Source organism: Propithecus coquereli, unplaced genomic scaffold (assembly GCF_000956105.1).
Source record: "Propithecus coquereli isolate 6110/MARCELLA unplaced genomic scaffold, Pcoq_1.0 Scaffold201, whole genome shotgun sequence".
NCBI classification, from domain to species: Eukaryota; Metazoa; Chordata; class Mammalia; order Primates; family Indriidae; genus Propithecus; species Propithecus coquereli.
The window spans coordinates 2,487,131-2,511,729 of NW_012145079.1; the positions used below are offsets into that span (position 1 = coordinate 2,487,131).

A 24,599-nucleotide genomic window follows, 5' to 3' on the forward strand; every position below is an offset into this window, starting at 1 on the left:
CATAAACAGGAGTTAGAAAACCATTCTTGTCTCATAAATAGGAGTTATGGAAAACCATTCTTGTCTCATAATCGGTTTGTGAAGAAGGAGCAACCATGAACTAAGATGATAAAAGCGTAGGCATTATGATTTTCATAGAACTTCTTATATCAGATAAAATTTACTCAGTAACATGCATGACTCTTAAGAGAACACCTTGTTTAATCACTTAAACTTGTGTTTTCATTTATGGAGAAATGAAAAACAGTCTAATATTTTTTAAAAAAATAAAATAAATAAAGCCATATCACCTCCCAGGCTAAAAGGAGCAGCCCTGAGTCCGGCCGAGAGGGGTGGTCACGCACAGCTTTGTGAGCTGCGGGAGTGAAAGGCAGCTGGAAGAGGAGGCTGGGTAACGGGACTGGACGGCTAAATAAATGGCTTACGCGGGGAAACTTAACCACCAATTACGGACACTAGTGTTCGGATACATGCAATGTCACTAAGACGCTGTTCAGCATTCCTCCTCTAACAGCTGAATATAAACCACGGCAGGCAGAGCTTTCTAGAGCAATGACAATGTCTCACTGCAGCCTTTACATGGGAAACTAACCATTGCCTTTCAGAGAAGGACGCAGGAAAATTCAAGCAAGCTACAAAGCGCGTATTTTGTTCTTAGATGTTTGACATTTTATAAACATACTAAATGTGTTTTTTTAAATAAATAAAGCTTTATTCTTTTTGTCTGAAGTTGTTTGTATTATAAAAACAATATGTAATAGCAAGAATATTAAGAAAGGTAGCCCCGGCCGGCCTGCCTGCCTCTATGAATTGATGCATCTATTTATTACCTATTTATGGGACACCTATTATGGGTCAGGCACTGTGTCCCATGCTGGGAATACTGATAGAGACACAGCCTTGTTTGAAGAGCTCCTGGTCCAATAATTAAAAGAGAAAACACACACACCATTGCACAGTTGTCTTGGCAATAATAACGATGGCAGCTAGCCTTACTGGTGTTTTAAGTGCTTTACATATATTAACTTATTCTTTATAACAACCCTATGAGGTAGGTGTTATTATGAGAAAATTGGGGCAGAGAAGGGTTAAGTAGCTGTCTCAAGGACATACAGCTTATAAGACAGAGCCACCATTAGATTGCAGGCAATATGACTTCGTAGGCGTCTCCTGCCTCCCCTTGCATGAAGTGGTTCTAATTGCTCAGATTATGCAACCCAATTTTACCACTTTGTGCTTGTTACAAAATTGTATCTCTCTTCTCACTCTTTTTTCACTATATAAAATTATAAAAAAAAATCTTTGCCTCAATACTGTCACTCCTTTGTCCACCATTACAAAGCCACTATTATTAATATTTGATCTTAAAGTTTCTCCTTTCTTCCTTTCACTTGAATAACTCAAAAGACTATCCATCGTCTTTATATTCCCAGCTCTCATTAACTTTGAAACTCGCTGAAACATGGCTTTATCCTCAAAAACATTCTAGAAAGACTCTCTCCAACTTGACCAGTGCCCTTCTCTTTGTAAAATCCAACTGCATATTGCAAATCTTTGTCTTTATCTTTACAGAACTTAATACTGTGGGCCACACCTTCCCTCTAGCACCTTCATCCCTTTCCTTCTGTGATACCATTGTCCCCTGGTTCTTCTCTGGTGTCTCTCGTTTCTTTCCTGTTCCTTGATTGTGTTTTGTTTTAAAGGAGAAATAAGAAGACAACCATAAAATGGGTAGCACATTACCTGCATTCGAAAGTGCCCAGTCAGCATGAGCTATTATTGTTACCAGCAGCTGGATTTGGAGGCACTGATAGGAGTTAGCCAGGTGAAGGGCGTGGGGGTGGACAGGGAGGGCTTCCCAAGCAGAAGCAGCAGCAAAGAGGTAGAAAAGGGTATGAGCGGACAGCCTCACACGTTTGGAGACTGCAGAGTTAGGCAAGGGACGGTGTGCTGCTTCGGGTGAGGGGACAGGCAGAACAAGGAAAGCAGGAGGCAGTGGCCAGGCCATGCAGAACCTTGTGGTTGGAACCTTGTCCTAGAAGTTATCAGGTGAGAAGTGTGTTCAGCATTGAGAAAGGGAGGGATGTGATGAAATATGTATTTAGGGATCTGCCCGGTGGATGGGCTGGGAAGAGGGTGGGATTTGGGCAAACTGGAAGCAGAGAGACTAGTTAGACAGCAAGTGCAGGAATCTAGGCAAGATAGGAAGCCAGCTTGGGTCAGGTGGTGGCAGTTCAGATGTGGGAAAATAGTAAGAATATAAATATTCAGAGATACAAAGGAGGTAGAATCCAGGATTTGGAGTTGGGGGTCTAATATCAGTAGAAGCATTCACTAAGATTAGAAGCATTCACTAACACAGGAGAAAAACCAGGCTAGATCAAGGACCACCTGTATTTAGTTGTGTGTGTGTGTGTGTGTGTGTTTTTTTTTTCTGATTTGCTTTGACTCCTTTCACAATTTAAGGCCCTAAGCCCCAGTAACTTGTGTACCCATATCATTTTTCTTTTACTGTTTAAAAAGAAGAAGAAGAAAAGAAAGTCTTCATACATAACAAAATTATCGGGTCTTCCATAATTATAACACAAGAGTTTGATGGAGTTTCCTTCTTCACAGAAATGTCAAGGAATGTAATGTTTTGAACAAGGTAATGAAGCTTTCCTCAGAGAATTAAACAAACATCTCCTCCTGCTCATAGTTGATTTGTCCTCCCAGCATATTGAACTAGATCCCGTACATATTAATATTTATATGTACTGACATGTTAAAGAACTTCAAATATGTATTCCAGACCCACGTCAGTGAACACATGCATGCTAGAGTCGTTGGGGGGATGGTGGTCCCCCAGGAAAGTGAGTTTAAAACTCTGCATCTCTTTCAATCCTCCTGTGCGGTGTAGACAGTATTTCACCAGTTTACCAAGATGTAGACCATGCACACTAGACCCGCAAAATACAAAGCCAACACCTAGACCGTTTCTAATTGTAACTTGTATTTATAGGATCATCTTGCAGCCTTGGGACAGTGGAGGACTCCGTGGCTTTGGCTTTTTAAAGCTTTCCCTGGCAGTGAGTGTGCTCCTGAAAATGACCCCTTTGAGTAAGTGTGATTCTTTTAAAAAAAAACCAAAAAAAAAGAATGAGTTCCTTGTTGGCATTTTGACCACAGAGCTTTAGCTTTGTGGTGTGTTTCCTGAGACTGGGAAACCCATTGTTCGTGAAACATCCTCAGGGAAATTGAAGCTGAGATATATGTCAGCCCTCTAAGGTGTAAAAAGAAAGCTGTTTTTCTCTCTCAATGCCTATATTCTCACTTTTAGAAAAGGCACTGCTAGTAAAGATCTACCTACCATTTTATTCCTTTTTCCAGGCCTGTGTTTAAACTCAGGGACTGCTGATGTTTACTGTGACCTTGGCGCATCCCAAACAGTGAGAGATTGTCACAGCCTAATTGTCACATGTGATGATGCGGATCAATTTACTAGCCGCCCAGTCCGATGACTGTCTCCTCAATTCTTTGTGTGCAGGAGACCAGGCCTTCCTGGAACCCAAGGCCAAGCTGGGGGACCTTTTGAAAGCTCCCACTGCATGTGGAGCCTGGTCTTATCATTTGCCATGTTGCATCTGTTCATCTATTTCCTTGTCGAAGTTCTCTGTAGATTGGGCGCATCTTATTCGCCACTTTATCCTTAGAGCCTTGGAGGGAATAAATGAAATGAGGCCATATCCTGGGTCCCTGGTACCCTAGCACACCATCAGAAACACAAGAGATGTTCAGCAAGTGTTTTACACGAATAAATGCACGCATGTGTGTTACTTCTAATGTTCTGTTTCCGAGAGACAGAATAGAGACCTGTTTCTTATGGAAATGTTAAGACGATGCTTTATGTCTCTAGCAGTGTGAAGGGAATGGTTTATTCATAATTTTAAGTGCTTCAAATTATTACAAATGGCCTGAAGAAAGGAGGCATTTTTAGTTTTAGCTAAATTTTATAGTCCCCATATAGATTATTATTGTGATTAATTGTAGCATGATGTAGGTCACAGGTGTTATCGAATGACATTACCCTTCTACTGGGCAATCTGTATCTCTCTAGGTTAGTAATAAGGTTCTCTACATAATTTTAAGGAAAATTTAAGGCCAACTACAAAACAAGTTTGTATAAGATTTATAAACTAGGAATACAGGAGGGAAAAAGTGATTCAAATATCTGATTCAGTCAGACAGGATGAAGACTTGCTTCTCAGGGAAAACGTAAGACCTACCTTTTCCCTGTGAAAGGTAACGTCTGTCTGTACAGAGAAAGGAAGGGACACAGGGAACCTAGGGACACTAAGAACTCCCAATTAGAGAGCTACTTATGGTTTTATAAGGAAGCAAACTAACATGTATCTCACCTCTATGGTGACCACTGGTATATCACCAGTGTTGCAAAATAGTACACATATTCCAAACTTTTCTTGATTTTTCTTTCTGATACCATAAATGGAGATGCTGTCTCCATTATATATTATATATTATTTTATATATATATAAAGTTATAAAATCTTCATGATGGATTTTGTGAAGTGCATGTTTTAAACAGTTGACCACAGGTGCATAGCACATGGTCCAGAATTACTAAACAAACAATCACAGCCCTGTAAGCCTATCGTAGCACTTCTCAGACTCTGGTCTCTTTGCATCACCGAGGCATGCAGGCCAAGACTTTGAAGTGCTCCGCTTTCAGCCAAGTTGCAGCATTTGGCTTATGGAGCATTTTCTTTTTCTTTTATGATTTCCACCAAAAGATATGCCAGACTCCTGCTGTTGACAAATAATTAGGACTTTCTGATGCTAACGATAGTACTTATGAAGAGATCTTTTCTTTTCAACCTTTTATGTCTTTTATTAGTTTTTACTGCAATATTTCTTTTAATAGTTTTAAGCTTACAAATTCTGAAGTCTGGTATCTAAGAGGTTGCTTCTCAGATTTATGTGATTTTTAGCACTAAAAATGGAGTTTGTCTGTGACTGAGATCTTGAGGTTCCTATAAATGTTTAGTGACCTGCTTTTAGGGTTTCAGTGACAATAAATCAGTAGTATTTATCCTTTGACATCTACAAGATGGTTTTCCATGGCCAGCATTCACTCTCCTGCGTGGAAGAGATTAGAGTCAGGCAGATAGTGTTACTATGAAAAAGACAAAACAACATAAGACAGTATTTATCCATAAGGACTTTACAAGAGAGCCCAAACCCAATACTTCAGAAAGGCAACCACTTCCACCGGGTGGTTTGCTAAATTATGTGGAAAAAGCAATGCTGTTCCTTATCTAACTGAAGTACCAGACTGCACTAATACGCTTTCCTCATGATCCTGGAGGAATAATAACTGGCAAAAGATGAACCATTTACAAATTATCCTAATATTTGTAGCATTTTAATTATTCTAGTGTAATATTAAGGTGTTGTATGCATGTGAATATATATATATACATATATATATATATATATATAACTTATCTTATCTTGTAAAGTTCTCTATGAGGATATCTGATAACATCAGAGTATTACAGGGCAGAATCAGAAGGTAACTGTGCATATTAAATATACATACTGCCAGTATAATATGAAGTGAGCCATATAAATGGTCAATGCCATAGACCCTTTGGTCAGACTGGCCAAATGCTTACCAACTGTTTGACCTTGATAACCTCTGACAGATGATGAAACGAAGGCATAATTGCTCATAGGTGTGTGCATGTATGTGTGTGTTAAATGAAATAATTCAAGTAAAAGTTTTAGCACATGTAGGAAGGTGCTCATGTTAGTTATGATTATGTAAAATACATGATATCTATGAAGCCCTGAAAAATAATGACCTCGATTAATTTAATACTGCGAACAGCATGAATCCATCCAATATCACAACATTAATATCTTAAAACCACTCTAACAGATTACACATCTTCAAATGTACACTCCATGAATTTAAGGGCTCCTTTCTGGATGAACTGGCTCTATATCCTGTATATACCCTCTATATAATCTATGTACTCTATATTCTATATATACTCTATAGTCTCTATATCCCTGGCTCTGTATCCTGGCACAGTTCCCTGTGCTCACTTTCTCGTGGGCAAAAAGGTCATTTTTTCAGTGTAAATTATACACAAAGGTTAGCTGTTCTCATAAAGAAGTCTGGAGCCTTTGCTTTTTCTGGTAACGGTGGTGAAACGTTTTCGTGCAACTAGCAAGAGAGATTCAACTGGCTGCTTGCCAAGCTTGCATGTGTGCTGTGGAACAAGACTCTTTAATGCCTTTCCCGTGGTGAGCTGTGCATTGTATTAGCAGTTTCAGAAAGACCAGGGGCATCTACAGCAGCGTAGCAGCAAAGTCCTCTGGATGTACTGGCCATAGCAGGTTGAGTCAAACGTACTCCTATTGCTAACGAACCCAATCTAGCAGTCTCCAACCCTGGCTCATTTGCCTTTTCTTTTGTCTTATTAATTTATGTCTTAATTGACACATAGTCTTACATATATATTTATGAGGTACAATTTGATGTTCCAATACATATCCATATTGTTTAATGATCCAATCAGAGTAGATAGCATATCCAGCACATCATGCATTTATCATTTCTTCCTGGTGAGGACATTCAAAAGTCTCTTTTCTAGCTATTTTGTAACATACAGCATTTTATTGTTAACAGTAGTCAACCTACAGTGCAACAGAACACCAGAACTTCTCTCTTCTATCTAATTGTAACATGAGCCCATTGACTAATCTCTTCTCACCATCTCCTCCCCTCTTTACTCCCCAGTCTCTGAAAATCACAGTTCTACTCTCTGTGATATCAACTTTTTCTTTCTTTGTGGATTTCACATATGAGTGAGATCATGCTACATTTGCCTTTCTGGGTCTGGCTTATTTCACTTAACAGAATATCCTCCAGGTTCATCTATCTATATAAATTCTTTATATATTCTGGATATTAACCCCTTGTCAGATGTATAGCTTGCAAATTATTTTCTCCCATCCTGTAGGTTGTCTCTTCACTCTGTTAATACCAACATTAACAGAAGTTTGGAAAAAGCTGATTTTAACCCTCATGGATGACTTTGAGTGGCTCAAGATATCAGTGGAGGGAAGTAATGGCAGATGTGGTGAAAATATCAAGAGAACTAGAATTAGAGGTGGAGCTTGAAGATGAGGCTGAATTCTGCAATCTCATGATAAAACTTCAAAAGATGAGAAGTTGCTTCTTATGGATGAGCAAAGAAATTGGTTTCTTGAGATGGAATCTACTCCTGGTGAAGATGCTGTGAACATTGTTGAAATGACAACAAAAGATTTAGATTATTACATAAACTTAGTTGATAAAGCAGTGGCAGTGTTTGAGAGGATTGACGCTGATTTTAAAAGAAATTCTAGCATGGGTAAAATTCTATCAAATAGCATCACATACTATAGAGGCATCTTTCATGAAAGGAAGAGTCATTTGATATAGCAAACTACATTGTAGTCTTATTTTAAGAAATTGTCACAGCCATCCCAACTTTCAGCAACCACCACCCTGATCCATCAGCAGCCATCAGGATAGAGCCAAAACCCTACACCAGCAAAAAGAAAGAAAATTACGACTTGCTGAAGGCTGAGATAATCATTAGCATTTTTTGACAAAAAAGTATTTTTTATTTAAAGTAGGCACATTGTTTCTGTAGACATAATACTATTGCACACTTAACAGACTATAATATACTGTGAACATAACTTTTATATGCACTGGGAAACCAGAGAAATTTGTGTGACTTGATTTATTGTGATATTTGTTTTATCACAGTGGTCTGGAACCAAACCCACATCTCCGAGGTGTGTCTGTAATAGCTGGAAACTTCCTAAATATGGGGAGAGATATGGACAACCAGATTGAGGAAGCTCACATTTGCCTTTATTTTAAACTGTGCCTCCCCACTCTTGTGGAGCTGTTCTCCATTAACAGTAGTAGGCCCCAACTCCAGCTCCAAAATTAAGTAGAGAGACTACTCATTGGGACCCCTGGGCCACAGGTTCTCCCAAAGGCGAAACCTGGAGGAGTCTCACTTCTCTGGACCCTTCTACTCATAGTTACTGAATGACTCACTCACATTCGCAATGCTCTCTTTTTTCCTGCCCTCTCCCACTCATGTGTTGGTTAAAAATGAATGAATGCTGTAATTTTGCAATCTCTCTCCTGAAACAATTACAATAAAAAAAAAAATTATGTGAAGCCACTCTTTATCAGAAAGTGGTTTAAATTTAACTGGAAGGATTTACAAAATGATGGAATGAAACCACATTATAGTATTTTAGTTTTTCCTTATTTTTAAAAGAGGCAATATTTAAAACCAGTGTGTTTGAAAGGCTTAAAGGTATACTTTTTATTTGACAACTCCAATAATGTACTTAATCTTTAACATTTCCACAATTTTCTTGTTATATAACAAGTGATAATTACTATTTGCAACTACCAGCCAAACAATCTATACATTAATATTTAGTAGAAGTATAATCTAATAATCTTTCATTATGCTACTTCACATACTTGATTTATTAATATTATAGCTATAGATTAAATTCTACTGGACAGCAATTTACTCTGTTCATCCTCTCTCCTCTTCCTTGTAGGTGTCATCTACCCACCTTATTTCAACTATCGCCATCAGATATGTGACTTCCAAATCTCAGACTGTAGCTTAGTTAGTTCCATATTTATAACAGCCTATTACCAGTTTCCCCTGCATGTCTCACAAGTAGCTCAAACTTAGTATTAGCTTTAGGATGAGTTTAAACCGAATTTCTCATCTTCTTCCATCTTTCTTTCCCTAGACTGGTTCCCTCTCCGAGCCTTCTATAAATGGCATCTCCACTTTTTGGACCTTCCATACAAAAATTTTTTTGGATATACATTTTTTAATCCCCTTCCTCCCTCTATGAGGTCCTAGCCATGGCAGGTTTTTCTTAACAATGAGTCGTTTCCTTTCCAGCCCCACCTCATTATGCTACACTTTGAGTTTCTTTTCCTTTTTTGGGGGTTCCAATTTCTGTCCACTTACATGGCTACTTCATTTGTAACATCCAAACACTGCTCTGATAATTTTTTCCTCTCTTGTTCAAAAACTTCCGGGTGCTCCCTATGGAATACACTCAGACCTCCTTATTCATTTAAGATACGCACAATGTGCTTCAACGCTATTTTTCCAGATGCTACTGCCAAGGGTTCTTTTGTTGTGTTTTTAAAGTGCTTTCATACAGATCATGTTATTTGGTCCTCACAGAAATCTGTAAGGTAAGAAACTCAGGTGATAACATGCTCATGCTTCTAATGAGGAAAAGAGGCCGAAGAAGAAAGGTAGATTGATTAAGAATTGTTGACTTGAAAGTACCAAAAATATCTCTAGAATTCAGGAGCTGGGCACTAAACCTTTCAGATAAAAAGGAAGCCTGGCCAAACTTCAATGCCCACTGCTTCCAAAAGCCTTTCACTCATGCAATCTTGGACTATTTGGCCTTATTCTCCATTCATCTAAATCCTTTTCATCTTTTAAAGGCTTCATTGGTTCCTCCTCTGACTCATGGAATGATTCATACAACTGCTTTTAATTGCACTCTGCCTTCTGAGCCTGTTTCATTGTTTTAAATTCTTATTAAAATAAATTATTCTTATTTAACCTTTTATGTACTTAGTTTTTTCTCCCAAGTAGATTTTAAGTACTGTGAGGTCTTGGCCTAAGGTTTAAATGTCTTTGTATTCCTCACATATTATATTTAGTAGGTGCACAGCCAACATTTGCTGCACGTGTGTGGTATTTGACATTAGGTATTTTTTAAGTGGCAAGATATTTTATATATGCTGTTTTATTTTATTTTAGTCTTCAGAGTTTAATATTTACATCACTTTATCTAGTATCCTTCTCATGTGGAAAAACTACTATAATTTCTATTATTCGTGAACTCCTGCAATGCTTTGCACAGAGTAGGGACTCACCATTAACTTTCACTTACTCCTTAGCATCATCAACTATATTAAATAGTCTACTAGTGACTGCAGTGCATTAATATTCTGAGCAATTAGAAACTCATTTCTCTTGATTTTTAATATTGTCCTAACTCAAGCAAACTACAGACGGTAACTTAGTTTTGTCAAGTTGTTACTTTACTTGAATCTGGCTAACCTTACAATGACTTCTGGAATTACTTAATTGAAGCTTATGCTGATGCAAATAATTGTATTCAAGATGAAAAAGGAGGGTGATTAGGTCTTTCAGTTCAGCACAAGTGAATACAAAATATCTCACCCACACACCCACCATACCATGTGGCGTTTTCTAGCACTAGAAACGTTTTCTTCTCTAAGCTACTCCTGCTGTTGAGAAAGCTTTTCTGATGTCAGTAAGCTTTTGATTGGTATTGAATTGAGTCACATTTACCACAGGGCTCACCAGGTTGCCCTTTAAATGTCCCTGGCTTATATGTAGTATGGTAATTTTTCCAGGGCGGTCAAGGAAGTCAGTCACTTTAGCTAAAACCCCTACAGGCTGTCACACAAAAAGCAGAGAATAGATTTAGCTTGAATGCTCCCTAATTACCTTCCAAAGACTGACAGCAAAGATTAGCACAATATCGCCAACACTGACTTGATACTGGCCCGAATGAACCAATATTGCAATATTAAATTATAACCTTACTGAAGTACTGAGGACTAAAGATATTTATGTAAAATAATTAAGATATCTGCCCAAAAATAAAAGCATCATTCTTAATGTTAATTGTGTTGCTCATGTGTAACACGCTGCTCTCTTCCAAACACAATGAAAATTTTAGCAGTTTCTTGAAGCTGCAGCACAGACTTGATCAAGATGTATTTCTGTACTTCTAGAGCCCCTGCCCTACTTGCATGAAGTTAAGAGTTAATCAGAGCAGAGAAAACCTTTGGACCCTGCTGGGCTTTTCAGATATTTCCGCTTAAGGGAAGTCACTAGTGGCCCACTCTGCAGGCACAAAAACATCATTTTTTTAAATATAATTTCATTGAGAAATAATCTACCTTTGGAGAATCGATTCACTTTTTAAAATTCACATTGCCCTGAGTTACAAAGTTACAAGGTAGAATGGGAGGTGTAGGGTTCAAGATGGCTGATTACATGCAGCTAATATGCACCTCCTCCAGGGAGAAGAACCAAAATAGCAAGCAGATATTCACACTTTGAATAGATCATCTGAGAGAGAATGCTGGGATTGGACAGACAAGTGGTGGGAAGCGCCGAGAGCAAAGGGGATCAGGGAAGCAAGGCAGCCTGCTGGGCTGGAAACGGCTGGGAGCTGGGAGAAGCTCCCGGATGCAGGGAAAAGGTAAATGAGAGATCCCCCAGGACTGCACACTCCCACCATGATCTTTTAGCATCCTAGCTAAGGGAGAACTCCTCAGCTCACGTGGCCTTGAGACTAACATGGGGAGCTACCCAGAGACTGCACAGAGACGTTGCTCCAGAGAGGAAAATCACGCTGGCTCGCACAGGCGTCTGAGCCCTGAGCAGCTGCGGCTTGGTGCCATTCTGAGAACCAAGCCCCCAGCAAACTTCGTTCTGCCCTGGGGCCGACGATGCCTGGCCAAGCAGGGATAGAGGAGATCAGGTACTCCCATCTACCCCTGGGAAAAATCCCATTGCTATTGCCGTGGGCTGCTGTGGGACTGAGGTGTGAGGAAATGATGTGTCCTACAGCTACCTGCCTACCTGCTCCCACTCAGAGTGGCCCCATCCGTCCTGGGGATAGGCCCACAGCACAGCAGCCACTGCCCACACCTGAGCATGCTATTGGCACCCTGGAGACCATCCTGCTCCTGTCTATCACAGATAGTGCGTTAAGGCCAGGGGAGCTAGGACAAGTCTGCAAACCTGGTCCCATCCCCCCAGTACTTCAGCACACTGTTCAGGGGTCTGGGTATCACCCAGCCCAGCCCACCAATGCTGGCACCTGAACACTCCTCCCAGGGTCTGAGGTTGGGCTGACCTAACCAGCTGATACCACTATAGCTGGCACCCACCTGCACACATCACCAGTTGCTACCTATCATAGCCAATCCCGACACCAGCATGGACCTCTTGGATTCCAGTGGGTTGCTCCACCATGGCTACTGCCATCATCTACATCGTACCTGATGCCTAGGGAAACTGGGAACCCACCCACATGGCCAGGCCACTGTTGCCATTACCAACATCCATGCAAGCCACCTAGGAGCCCAAGCATTGACCCTCCCGGACCTACTAACACTGGTACCAGTGTACACTGCCACGGGGCACGAGGACAGGCAGACTCAGCCCACTGCTGCCACCACTGGGGCCTGAACACTGGCTACTTGGCATGCTGGTCCCCACCACCGCCTCCTCCAATAACTGCACCCTAAGCCACTGAAAAACCATAGATGCCACTGATGCTGTTTACAGCTGAAGAAATCATACAGAGATTACACTATTGCATGCACCCAAAATCAAAGCCGAGTGCCCTACCCAACCAATACCATAAATATATCTTCAGGAAAAAGTTGTCCCCCATGAAAGCAAATTCATGAAAGTAGAAGAAGCAACTGCTAAACCACATGCACAGATATCAATGTGAGGACACGGGAAACATGAAAAGCAAAGAAATATGACACCAAACAGAGATTCTGAAACTTAAGAATTCATTGAATGAAACACAAAATACATTCAAAAACTTCAACAATAGACTAGATCAGGCAGAGAAGGACTCTCAGAACTTGAAGACAGGTCTTTTGAAATAGTTCAGTCAGACAAAAAGAAAAAAGAATAAAAAAGAATGAACAAAGCCTTTGTGACATTTGGGACACATAAAGCCACCAAATATTTGAATTATCAGTGTCCTTCAGGGTGAAGAGGGAATGAAATCGTTGGAAAACCTCCCTATCAAAATTTTAGATGAAAATTTCCCAAGTCTAGCAAGAGACTTACACAACTAGAAACAGGAGGCTCGAGGATCCCCAAACGAATATAATGCAAACAAGTCTTGTCCACAGCACATTATAGTCAAACTGTCTAAAGTCAAAGCAAAAGAGGAGATACTAAAAAGAACAAGAGAAAATTGTCTAGTCAACTATAAAGGAACCCGCATCAGACTAAAAGTGCATTTCTGAGCAAAAACCTTACAGGGTAGGAGAGAATGAGATGACATATTCAAAGGGCTGAAAGAAAAAAAACCTGCCACCCAAGAATAACATATCCAGCAAAATTATCCTTCATAAATGAAGGAGAAATAAAGTCTTTCTCAGATAAACAAATGTTGAGGGAATTTATCATCACTAGACTGGCCCTACAAGAAATGTTCTTCGTCACTTAAGTATCAAAGATCTTTCCTGGTAGATTATTTTCAACTTCCCAAGTTTTAAGATTACTTGGGATTAAAGTCTTTTGATTGCCCTCCAGATTCTCTCTGATGCAAAGACTCACTCCCCAGGTCCTTCCTCTTTCATCTACCAGGAGGAACATTTCAAGGCGGAAAGAAAAACAGTGCCGTGTTGGGGAATCCTAGCTGTCAGTTTACTGTTCTCTGCCTTCCTCGCAAGATCATTTACACTCTTTCCTTTGCTCTCTCTATCCTCACAAAAAAGCACAAACTATTTTTTAAACTGGGAATGTTAGGATCCCTTTGGTCCCTTTTTTATTCTGGAGGGAGGGATGAATTCATGGTAATTTGATTTTCCTGGTGGGAAAAATGATCTATCACATACCCCCTCCTTTTCTTGAGCAAGGAACTGCCCGTTGGACTTAATTTTCCATATATTTACTAGTTATCCCTTTAACAGTCTTGTCTGATGGGTTGCTTTGAAAAACAGGTTCAAACACTGAGAATAAAGTCATAAAATATAAGCTTTTAAAAGCAAAACAAAACAACAAAAGAAAATCCAACCAAACCAAACAAAAAGGAAATAAATGAAGTTTATCAAAATTGCTTCAACGCCTCACCACGACGTTTTAAGTTTAATCACATCACGGTAAATGACACTGTCAAAGGAACTGCACAGAGGACAAAACACGTAAGTGTGACTTTTGCCCTTTAAAACATTATTTCAAGAAAGACAAATTCATGCAGCCAACTTGGAAACCTAATTTCACTACAAAATCAAGCATAAAATAAATGTGCATGTTATAATTCTTTCAGATTTCCATTTTTCTGTCTAGAAAGTTGTGCCTAATGTTGATCTTTCTGGTAAGAAGAAGAATTTTCAGGAAAATTAGTCCTTACCATCATCTTTGTCAGGGACGATCGTAACCTGAGCCCCTGGGAACTCTGCTCCGATCCTCCCGCCCGTGGGCATGCTCAGAAGGACCTGGAAAGTCTCCTCCTCTTCGTACAGGGAGTCGTCAATGACAATTATGCGGCACATTTTCTCGCGTTCACCTCTGTCAAAGCGGACAACACTGGTGTGATCCTCAGGCCTGGATATGTAATCAGAATAAGACAACACTGAAGTGGGCACAGTTCCGGTTGCCGTTCCTGGAGGCGGAGAGAATCCAAAAGGTTTTTATGTAGAACGTATTACAGGGGTATGTCCAGAAATGCAGCATTGTGAAGGTTAATTATTGCACATGAACACCCCTGCAATTGCAATAGCCACTGCGTACTGTTCTAGTATCCTGAGTCAACTTCGGAAGACCTCAAGTCTATGAAGAATATTAAATGGCTAATGTTTTCTCCTGTCTTTCCTGCCAATGGACTTTTAGGTCAACAGAATATTACAAAATAATACCTCCTACTATTATAATACCTCCTACTATTCACATGCTTACTAGATACAGGCAAAGCGCCAAGCACTTTACATACTTGCCTCATTAGTCCTCTCAAGCACTCTACTGCATTTTACATACTTGGTAAGACTGAGACTTACAGAAGTTAAACCATTTGCTCTGGGACCCAGAGCCCAAGGCTGACCCTGAAATCTGTTTTTAATCTGTACTGCCTTTTGAATCATATACATATTAATGGAAATTTTAATGGAAGTCTGCTCAGATACCAACAGGACATCCAACTTTATCTTTTGCATTTTTATAAAATCTACTTACTTGCTAGAAAGGTGCTTAGTATATCAATGAATATTATGGAGTAATTTAATTTCGCATTACATAAAATCACCTTTCATAGGATGCTTACCAATGAGCAAAACAAATATTTTGATACTTTCTTGAAATGAGTTTCAAACTAGTATCCCTTTGTCTCTTTTCTTTTAAACAGTAACCCCTTTCTACCTGAGCAGGCCTGGGTGGGCTTTAGTTCCTTGTAACCCAGAAAAGACTTGAGTATCACAGTAAGAGACCAAGTGAAGTCAGAAAAACTTGAGGTAAGTGGCAGCAGAGTCCTTCTGGGCTCCCTGGGAGGAGTCCTCAAAGGTGCAATCCTGAACAAAGACTTCTGGATAAATGTATTTTTGAACAACTTAATAATAAAGTATACCCCTCATGGCAAAATGCTATGGCTCCAACATAAGAGGCTTATTGATATCGTTTGGGGGGTATTTTTGGTTTTATTTTTTTGCAAATGGAGCTACCTTGTTGGGTGTAACAGATCACCATTAACTCCTGGCTGATATCTCCACTTCTCCTGATAGGAATGTAGAGTTCACCAACATCTTCTTCAATGGAGTATTCGGACTGGGGAATAAATACAGTAGATTCTAAAGAGAAAACACAATCACAGTCACTGTCATTTTTGCCTGAGCTTCTTATCTCTGAAACAATTCTATGCAATTAAAATTTCTCTAATGACTATTTTTTCCCTCTTGCATATTCTTTCAGAATAACAGAGTAAGGAAAAGGGGAACAGGGGAAAGAAGTGGGTATAAAGCATGCAGGCTCTGGGCCAGTGAAATTTTTAAATCCAGAAACAAAACCTGACATGGCTTTTATCTCCAGTTATTGTTTTTTCTTCAGTAAGTGCTACTGACACAGTTCCTTGAGGTCCAACTTTCTTCTGTTGGCACAGAATAACACCTTCTCATGGAGTAGAATTTGAGAAGTGGAGATGACCTCAAAGATTGTCTTGTCCCATCTCTTACTTACACATGAGGAAACTCCCACTCATATAGTCAAACTTACTTGCTAGAGGCCCTTCCTGGTCGAGTCAGGATTAGAACTCAGATCCTCAAATGTCTATCTACTCTATTGCTCTTTTCACCCAAAATGTGTTTCTTTTGGACAAGTCACGATTAAAAATATAACAATACACATAATATATTGTTCAACACTTTTAAAAATAGCTGTTCCTTTAGAATTGATAAATGCATTTACCAGCTGTAATGTATATTTCTGTGGCTTCCTCCCTCCCCTCGCAGAATAACAATAACACATAGTACATAATATTATATCTATATAGTGTTATCAGTCTCAATGGTTCATTTTTTAATGTAGTCGAAAGGTACACTAAATAATGAACATGGCATAATTAAATTATTTAAAAACGCAATTATTATGTAAAACTGTTAACAAACATTTAGTTCCATAGTTTGACATCGTAAACCCCAAACACAGACTCTGGTATTTGACTGGGACTCTGTTTCACTGATAGTCTCACAGCCACACAGAAATAGTTTCATGATTATTTTTAAAACAGCCCTCCCCACCAGCACTTTTGATGAATATAAAAACTGCTGCAACAGCGGATGTCGCCCTGGAGGTCCACGCTGCACCCGGCTCCACCCAGCTCCGGTCCCAGGAGCTGACTAGAGTGAACTGCATCTGATGTTTCCCTGCACTCTGGCTTCTGGTGGGTCAGCCAAGGGGGGATGCAGGAAGGAGCGTGGAGGGCAGGAACAGAGCTGGTCAGGCATTTATCGCCCTGGTGCCCGTCAGGGTTTCCAGAGCTGGGTGCACCCCCCCTGACTAAAGGTCAGAGTGCCTGCTGGGGGCCCTGGCTCACTCTTGGGGCTCAGCTAGCTCTGGTCCCCTGTGCCCCTCAGGCCTAGACGTGGTGATGGTGCCCACTCTCACTCGCCTCAGGGCACCTTGCTACGCCTGGGGGTTCCCAGATCCTTGCCCTCCTCTTTGGGAAATGGTCATGCGATTAAATTATTTTTAGATTACTCGTTTTAGGTACGCCATTTATTTTTTCATGGGACTATGATATATAAACTAATTTTTAAAACACCCCTCTTTTTTTTAAATCTGTGAATATAAGATTTTATAACTAATTATTCATTTATCAAATATCGATTGTGTGACTTCAACTCTCCAGGCACAGTACCAGGAACAGGGGATATGGAAGTAACAAAATCCTTGGTCTCATGGGAGGAGGAAGAAAATAAACAAATATACAAGAAAATATATGGTATATCAGGAGGTGACAAATGATATGAAGAAAACAAAGAGTGCTGAGGGCGACAGAAAGTGCAGGGTTGGCATGTGGGGTGGAGGGGTCTATGACACAGAAGAAAGTCATGGCAAGTATCTCTGGTAGAGTCATCTTTGAGCTGAATTCTAGAAGAAAACATAGGAAAAACTCTTCTAGACAACAGCCTGTGCAAAGAATTTATGGCTAAGACCCCAAAGGCAAATACCGCAACAACAGAAATAAATAAATGGGACTTAATTAAATTAAAAAGCTGAATAGCAAAGGACATAATCAAAAGCGTTAATAGATGACCTACAGAATGGGAGAAAATATTCACCAAGTATACATCTGATAAAGGGCTAATATCCAGGATTTACAAAGAACTCAAACAAATCAGCAAGAAAAAAACAACGCCATTAAAAGGTGGGCAAAGGACATGAGCAAAAGTTTTTCAAAAGATGGACAACTGGCCAACGAACACATGAAAAAATTCTCAACACCACTGATCATCAGGGAAATGCAAAGTAAGCCCACAATGAGATACCACCTTACCCTGTCAGAATGGCCATTATTAAAAAGTCATAAAATGATAGATGTTGGTACGGATGTGATGAAAAGAGCACACTTATACAGTGTCGATGGGACCACAAATTAGTATAACTGCTATGAAAAACGGTATCGAGATTCCTCAAAGAAATAAATATAGAGTTACTATTCAACCCAGAAATCCCACTTCTCAGTATCTATCCAAAGGAAATAAGTTGTTTTATCAAAAAGACACCTGCACTCAAATGTTTACTGCAGCACAGTTCACACACAATTGCAAAGATGTGATATCAACCTAAGTGCCCATCGATTCATGAGTGGATAAAGAAAATGTGGTGTATGTATACCATGGAGTACTCCTCAGCCATTAAAAGGAATGAAATAATTTCTTTTGTAGCCACTTGGGTGCAACTGGAGACTTTTATCCTTAGTATCTCAGGAATGAAAAAACAAATACCACTTGTACTTTCTAATAATTGGGAGCTAAACGATGGGCACACACGGGCACAAAGAGGTGTAAAGGACTTTGAAACCAAGAAGGTGGGAGGGTGGGAGGGGGTGAGAGGTGAAAACTTACCTATCGGGTACAATGAACACTATTTTGGTGACAGGCACACTAAAAGCCCCAACTTAAGCATTATACAAGCATTATACATTATACAAGCATTATCCATGTAACAAAAACGTTTCTACCTCTTTAATATTCTGAAATTAAAAAAATAAAGAAATGATCACGAGACTCCGGTACAAAAAATACACAGAGTGCTACTGAATATTCAAGTCAAATATTGAATGAGTTTCAATGAATTTCTTTTCATAACTTGTGGAAATTCACTCTGCTCTCACCTAGGTTTTGGCAGTCTTCAGGTGATGGACTCCACAACATTAGCATGAAATATTACAGAAAGTTTGGTTTCTTTATTAGGGTTTATTATGTGTTGTTTGTGTTACCCATAAATTTATATGTTGGAGCCCTAATCCCCAAGGTGATGGTATTTGGAGATGGAGCCTTTGGGAGGTGATTAGGTTTAGATGAGGTCATATGGGTGGGGCCCTCAGGATGAGATTAGTGTCCTTATAAGAACAGAAGACAGAGATCCTCTGAGCATGCACAGAAGAAAAGTCCTGTGAGGATATAGTGAGAAGGGAGCTATCTACAAGCCAGAAAGAGGTCCCCTGACCAAGAACCAAGTGTACAGCACCTTGATCTTGGATTCCCCAGCCTCCATAACTGTGGGAAATAAATGTCAGCTGTGTAAGGCACCCCAGTTTGTGGTTTTTTGTTATAGCAGCATGAGCTGATGAAGACAGTGTTGATTATACACAATATTTACTCCATACTGCTAATTTATACTGGCTGGGTTTTTCAAATAAGTTATTCAGAATCAGTCCATGTATGGGATTTTAATTTAATAAGCCCCTTTCAGATTTAAAGCTTGAGAACCTGAGTTTTGATTCCATGACCATTCCATTCCTATGACCCACGCAGGTTTGATCGAACAAGGCAGGACTTCTTGCCAGTGCCAACAAGTTTGCATTATGAATAAAAAAGAAAACTGGGTGTCTGGACCATGCCCTTAGCTCTGGAATTCACTCCTACAGTTGATCCGACAGAGAGCAAATAGTCCCAGTATCAAGTTTAGGTCTTCTGTTGACCTAACTTCTAAAAGAAATGCGCAGTCTGTGGCAGGAATTAGAAAAGGGCATCAGAGAGACAAAGAAAGACTTCCCTGGAAGACTTTGTAGTTAACATTCTTTTTCAACTTCACTTTATATGCACAATAGAAGTGTACATGCAGACTGCCTCAAATAAGCATAGCTCTTTAAGAGTCCTAAAAGTGGCATTTTTGTATTATCCTTAAAAATGATTAGTTAATACACACGGAGTTCTTTCTATTTGCTAAGCCCTATTCTAAACACTTTACATGATTGGCTAGCTTTGTCCTGGCAACAACCTTTGAGGTAAGGACTATTCTGACTGTTATTTTACCTCCAAGGGTAAGAGGCACACAGATGTTGAGTAACCAGCCGAAGGTTAGGTTGTCAGGTGGTGATGATGGGATTTGAACCCAGAAAGTCCATCTCAGAGCCCATGCTCATAACCACCATGCTCCACTGCCTAAAAGAAGAACACTCAGGGTAGCTGGGAGTGCCACTTACACCAGGGAAGACAAAAGGCTAAACTGAGATGATAAAAAGAGAGACATAAAGTGCTGCCAAGGCAGAGAGACGGCAGGCGCAGCGGAAGTAGAAAAAAGGAAGCTAGAAATGAGTATTTTGAGAAAGATTCCAAATGGAAATTATGTGTATATGATTGCATACATACAAAACTATAAAGACATGTGAAAGTATATAATGTGTACAACATGCATATTAATAAAATTACAGAAGTACTATGCAAAAGTCTATAAATGTATAATATACTTATTCGTGTGTATATAGAATATAATACACATATATTTTAATATAAAAGAACACATGACGAATCCCAGGAACACATTGGGCTGGAACTGCAGCCATCTCTGAGAAGGTGTTCATTGAGAGAGGAAGCAGGAGCTAAATTACAGAAATAGCAAACTCTCACTAAGTAAATAGAAACCCATATTTAAAAAATGACCGCAGGGCTGTCCTCTCAAACATTAACAATGGTTATTCCCATGTGGTAGGATTACAAATGACATTTTAAAAAATTAATAGACTTATTGTTTTCAATTTTAGGTTTACAGAAATATGAGTGGAAAGTACATAGAGTTCCCATATATTGCCTCAGCTCCTCCCATTTTCCACTGCTATTAACATCATGTGTTTGTCTTTCTGACAATGAACATGTGTGACTTCTATACTTGCAGATTGATTTCATTACCACTTATTGTGAAAGATAGAGCTGAATAAAGTGAATGCACGCGTTATTAGTCAATGGGACTGTATTGGAACGAGCACTGCAGTTTGTAACTGCCGTTTTTACTTTGAGGTTTTTGACTGTGCTGCAACTTAGGCCAAAAAAGGATGATTTCTGTTTGTTGAAATAAAGCAGTGGTAGCCACGTTTGAAAGAGCAAGTACATGCTGTCCCTTCTCTCAATTGTACCATGTAGAGGGAGGAAAAAACAAACTTCTGAAAATATGATAGAACAAAGTATTTTCTAAAAATCTGCTACAATAGAACAAGGAAGGGAAAGAAATTGCAATACATGGATGAAGGCACTGGGTGTTTTTTTGCCTGTAAAAATTTGGCACATTCAGAAACGACTCTGAAGATATTCTGGTATGTCTTCGGGCCACGATGGTGCTTTTAGATTAGCCAACAAATGGCACTGAATACGGCAGAGTCTGTCATTGCTATGTTTGAACGTGGGCGGTGCTCTCACATTTCTGTGGTTTGTTTATTTGTTTTACTCTAAAACAGACATAGTGATACAGACTAATTTTAACAGGGGCTTGAAAAAGAAATGCATGAAAATCATGAAAACATACCTAAACCACAAGTACGTGTTACAAGTTCACATAACAATGCCATGAGGCCCCAAAATCATCTTTTTGTTACTCTACAAACTTGTTAGAGTGAATCTTTAGGTAATCTTTGTTTTTATCATTAGCTTTCTATTTTGTAATCACTTTCTGAAAGTTTTTATGACAAAAATTGTTTTATTTCACACCATCTTTTTTTCTTATTCATCTCTTGGTGTCAGAAACTACATGCTATATTTTTTTAAGCTAATGCTATATAATATTTAACAGAGAATAAATATGTTATTCTAAAGCAATGTAGACCTAACATACCTCAAAAATCTCTAATATTAACGGATATATTTAACAAATGTTTGGAATTTTTTGTTTCTCTTAAGATGATGACCCATGCATCACACCAATAGAGACTTTTTTTTTAAAAAAAAAGATTTGACTCTCACTAAAATCGAAGCCCTTGCATGCTTTCTTTATCATTTCTCTGTCATCGGCTGCAGTTGACTATCATTTCATTAATTCTGGACCTTGAATTTTGGCACATGCATCCCAAAATATCAGCTAGCCAGTCATCTCCTATGTCAACATTGACAATGGTGCAAAATTTCAAAACTAAGAATTTATATTTGGATTTCATATTATAGTCAGCCTATGTAAACTGAATTCTATCTCATGAAATGGGTTTGGTTCTCTCAGAGCACACAAAAGTTTATTCTTGGGTGGAGGGGGAAGGGGGAAGGAGGAAGGAGGGGACGGGTATTTGTATACACAAGGAGTGGAATGCGCACTACCTGAAGGATGGACATATTTGAAACACGGACTTCGGGCGGGGGGCGGGGAACCAAGGGCAACACATGTAACCTAAACATCTGTACACCCATAATTTGCTGAAATTAAAAAAAAAAAAAGTTTATTCTTTTTTTGGAGCCATTAATATTGGGGATTTTTGAGGTATGTTAAGGTCTACATTCCTTTAGAATAACATATTTATTCTCTATTAAATATTACATAGCATTAGTCTACTATGGATCCATCAAAAATGATTAAAAATGTCAACTATTTAATCTACTGTTAGTTCATGGCTCTGTTTTGGTATCATAGAAATTGCAGAATGACTCCATTTCTATCAGAAATTTGTAGAGATTTCAAGTGTACAAAAGAAATAATTATATAAATACAGGCTTTAGTTATATATGCTAGGTATCTGTGTATTTGAGGTGTGATCTCTAAATAAATATATGTTAACACTCAATTTACTCTGGCTAGAAATTACAAAGTACAAGTAATAGGATCTTTATATAAAATAAGACGTTTTACCACTTATATGATTTCCATTAACAGAACGTAAAATGTTTAATGTTAACTAATATCAATATGCTTCTAACAGGAAAGATGGTGTAATTTCTTAAAGTTAGAGAATTTACTATACAGAAAGTTAAGAAACTTCATCCTAGAAATCTTTCCTTCTCCTTCAAGATGGGTTAGATATTCCTTCTATGGGCTCTGATTGCTCCCTTACATAGCACACAGAATTCTGTATTATTAATTGTAACAATGTAGGGGAATGAAATCACCTAATGATATGCCCAACTTCAGGGTTGGTATGCCTTCTTCACTGTAGCATCTGTGTCCTTAGCTCCTAGCAGAATTTCTGGCATAGAGGGATGCCCAGTAAACATTTGTTGAATATACGGATAGATTATGCAAGAGCTGAGGGGGTCTTCATTATTTTCTTAGCACACTTGGTTTTATTCATCTGCACTAATATATTTGAGGATTGATACAGAAAGAGAAAGGATAAGAGAATAAGAAAGGAATTACTTTATTATTGTTTTCATATATAAGAATAAGTGAAACAATGTTGCTGTGGCAAAGTACACTAATTATGATTTGTGATATTACTTTGAGTCATGTGAAATGACAGAAGACAGCATGACTCAGTGGCAAGGAAAGAGTTTCAGGGGGGAAATATGGCATATATATCACAGAGTTATAAACATAAGGTTTAATTGAGATAAGGTTGCAAAGCTTCTAAAGCAGTGTCTGGGTCACAGTGGGTGCTCAACAATGGTAGAGATTTGTATTACAGTGACCATCTTACCCTTGACTATGGAATAGTCCTTTTGGACACTGGGGGATGAGTTAGAAAAAAGGTCAGGGGGACATAGCAGTGACCTGAAATTCCTTCGAAGTCCTCCTTGCCACATGGAAGTCACTGTCTGCCTTGTGACAGCAGTCCAGCTTAACCGCATAGGATTTCCAGTGGAAGACAATTGTTACCACTCAATGGAATTTTGCCGAAGGTACCTATTCCCTCACATGGAGTGTAATCGCACCAGTACTAAAGAAAATGAAATTAAACAGCCCACAAGTGGTTGACTTCTGCAGAGACTAAAGGATGGCTCTATTTCTCAGGTTCCTTAACCAGAAAATGAGTTAAATGATTCATGAAGTTTAAAACCTTTCTCAGTTGGAATTTTCCATGGACATGTAAAAAGGAAGGAGATTGTGGGCCAGCCATGATGGCTCACACCTGTAATCCTAGCACTTCCGGAGGCCAAGGCAAGAGGATCGCTTTAGGCCAAGAGTTTTAGACCAGCCTGTTCGACCCAGCAAGATCCTGTCTCTAAAACAATAGAAAAATTAGCCGGCTGTGGTGGCACTCCTATAGTCCCAGCTACTTGAAAGGCTGAGGCAGGAGAGGCTGAGGTGAGAGGATTGCTTGAGCCCAGGAGTTTGAGGCTGCAATGAGCTATGATGACACCACTGCACTCTAGCCTGGGCAACATAGCAAGACCCTGTCTCAAAAAAAAAAAAAAGAAGGAAGGAGATTGTGATGTAGAATCAAACTGAAACAAGGAAGGACAGGAAAGGGACAGAGAAGGACAAAAGAGTGAGTAAAAATCATAACAAATAACCGATTACTCATGGGTGTATCCCCAGGGGCCATAAAAATCTGGTGTCATGGGAAGTATGACAAAGAAATTAACATCTCCATTCAGCACTCTGTCTCTTCTTCTAGTCTTCCTCTTTGTGCTGCATGTTTCAATTTATGAGCAAATTGAATTCATTTTTATATTCAATCAATGAGCAAACTCATTTGTCTAGGAAGTTGTTGCTATCCATAATCATGGCAGAATGGTCCATTCTTTCTACATTTTACTGAATAATAGAAAAAGCCCCTTTTCAGTCCTCCATTTTCATACAACAAAATATTTCTACTCTGGACGA

The 24,599-nt window shown here is 39.2% G+C and overlaps 1 protein-coding gene across 1 annotated transcript in view; it reads right to left on the reverse strand.

The window, feature by feature from the left end:
• The window catches only part of FREM2 (FRAS1 related extracellular matrix protein 2), a 178,703-nt gene that overhangs the window by 70,202 nt on the left and 83,902 nt on the right, over window positions 1-24,599 (reverse strand). The window contains exons 5-6 of the mRNA XM_012643819.1: window positions 15,584-15,709; window positions 14,284-14,535 (exon numbers count right to left, since the gene is read on the reverse strand). Of these exons, the coding sequence (XP_012499273.1) occupies window positions 14,284-14,535; window positions 15,584-15,709 (378 nt within the window). The remainder of the gene's footprint in view (window positions 1-14,283; window positions 14,536-15,583; window positions 15,710-24,599) is intronic.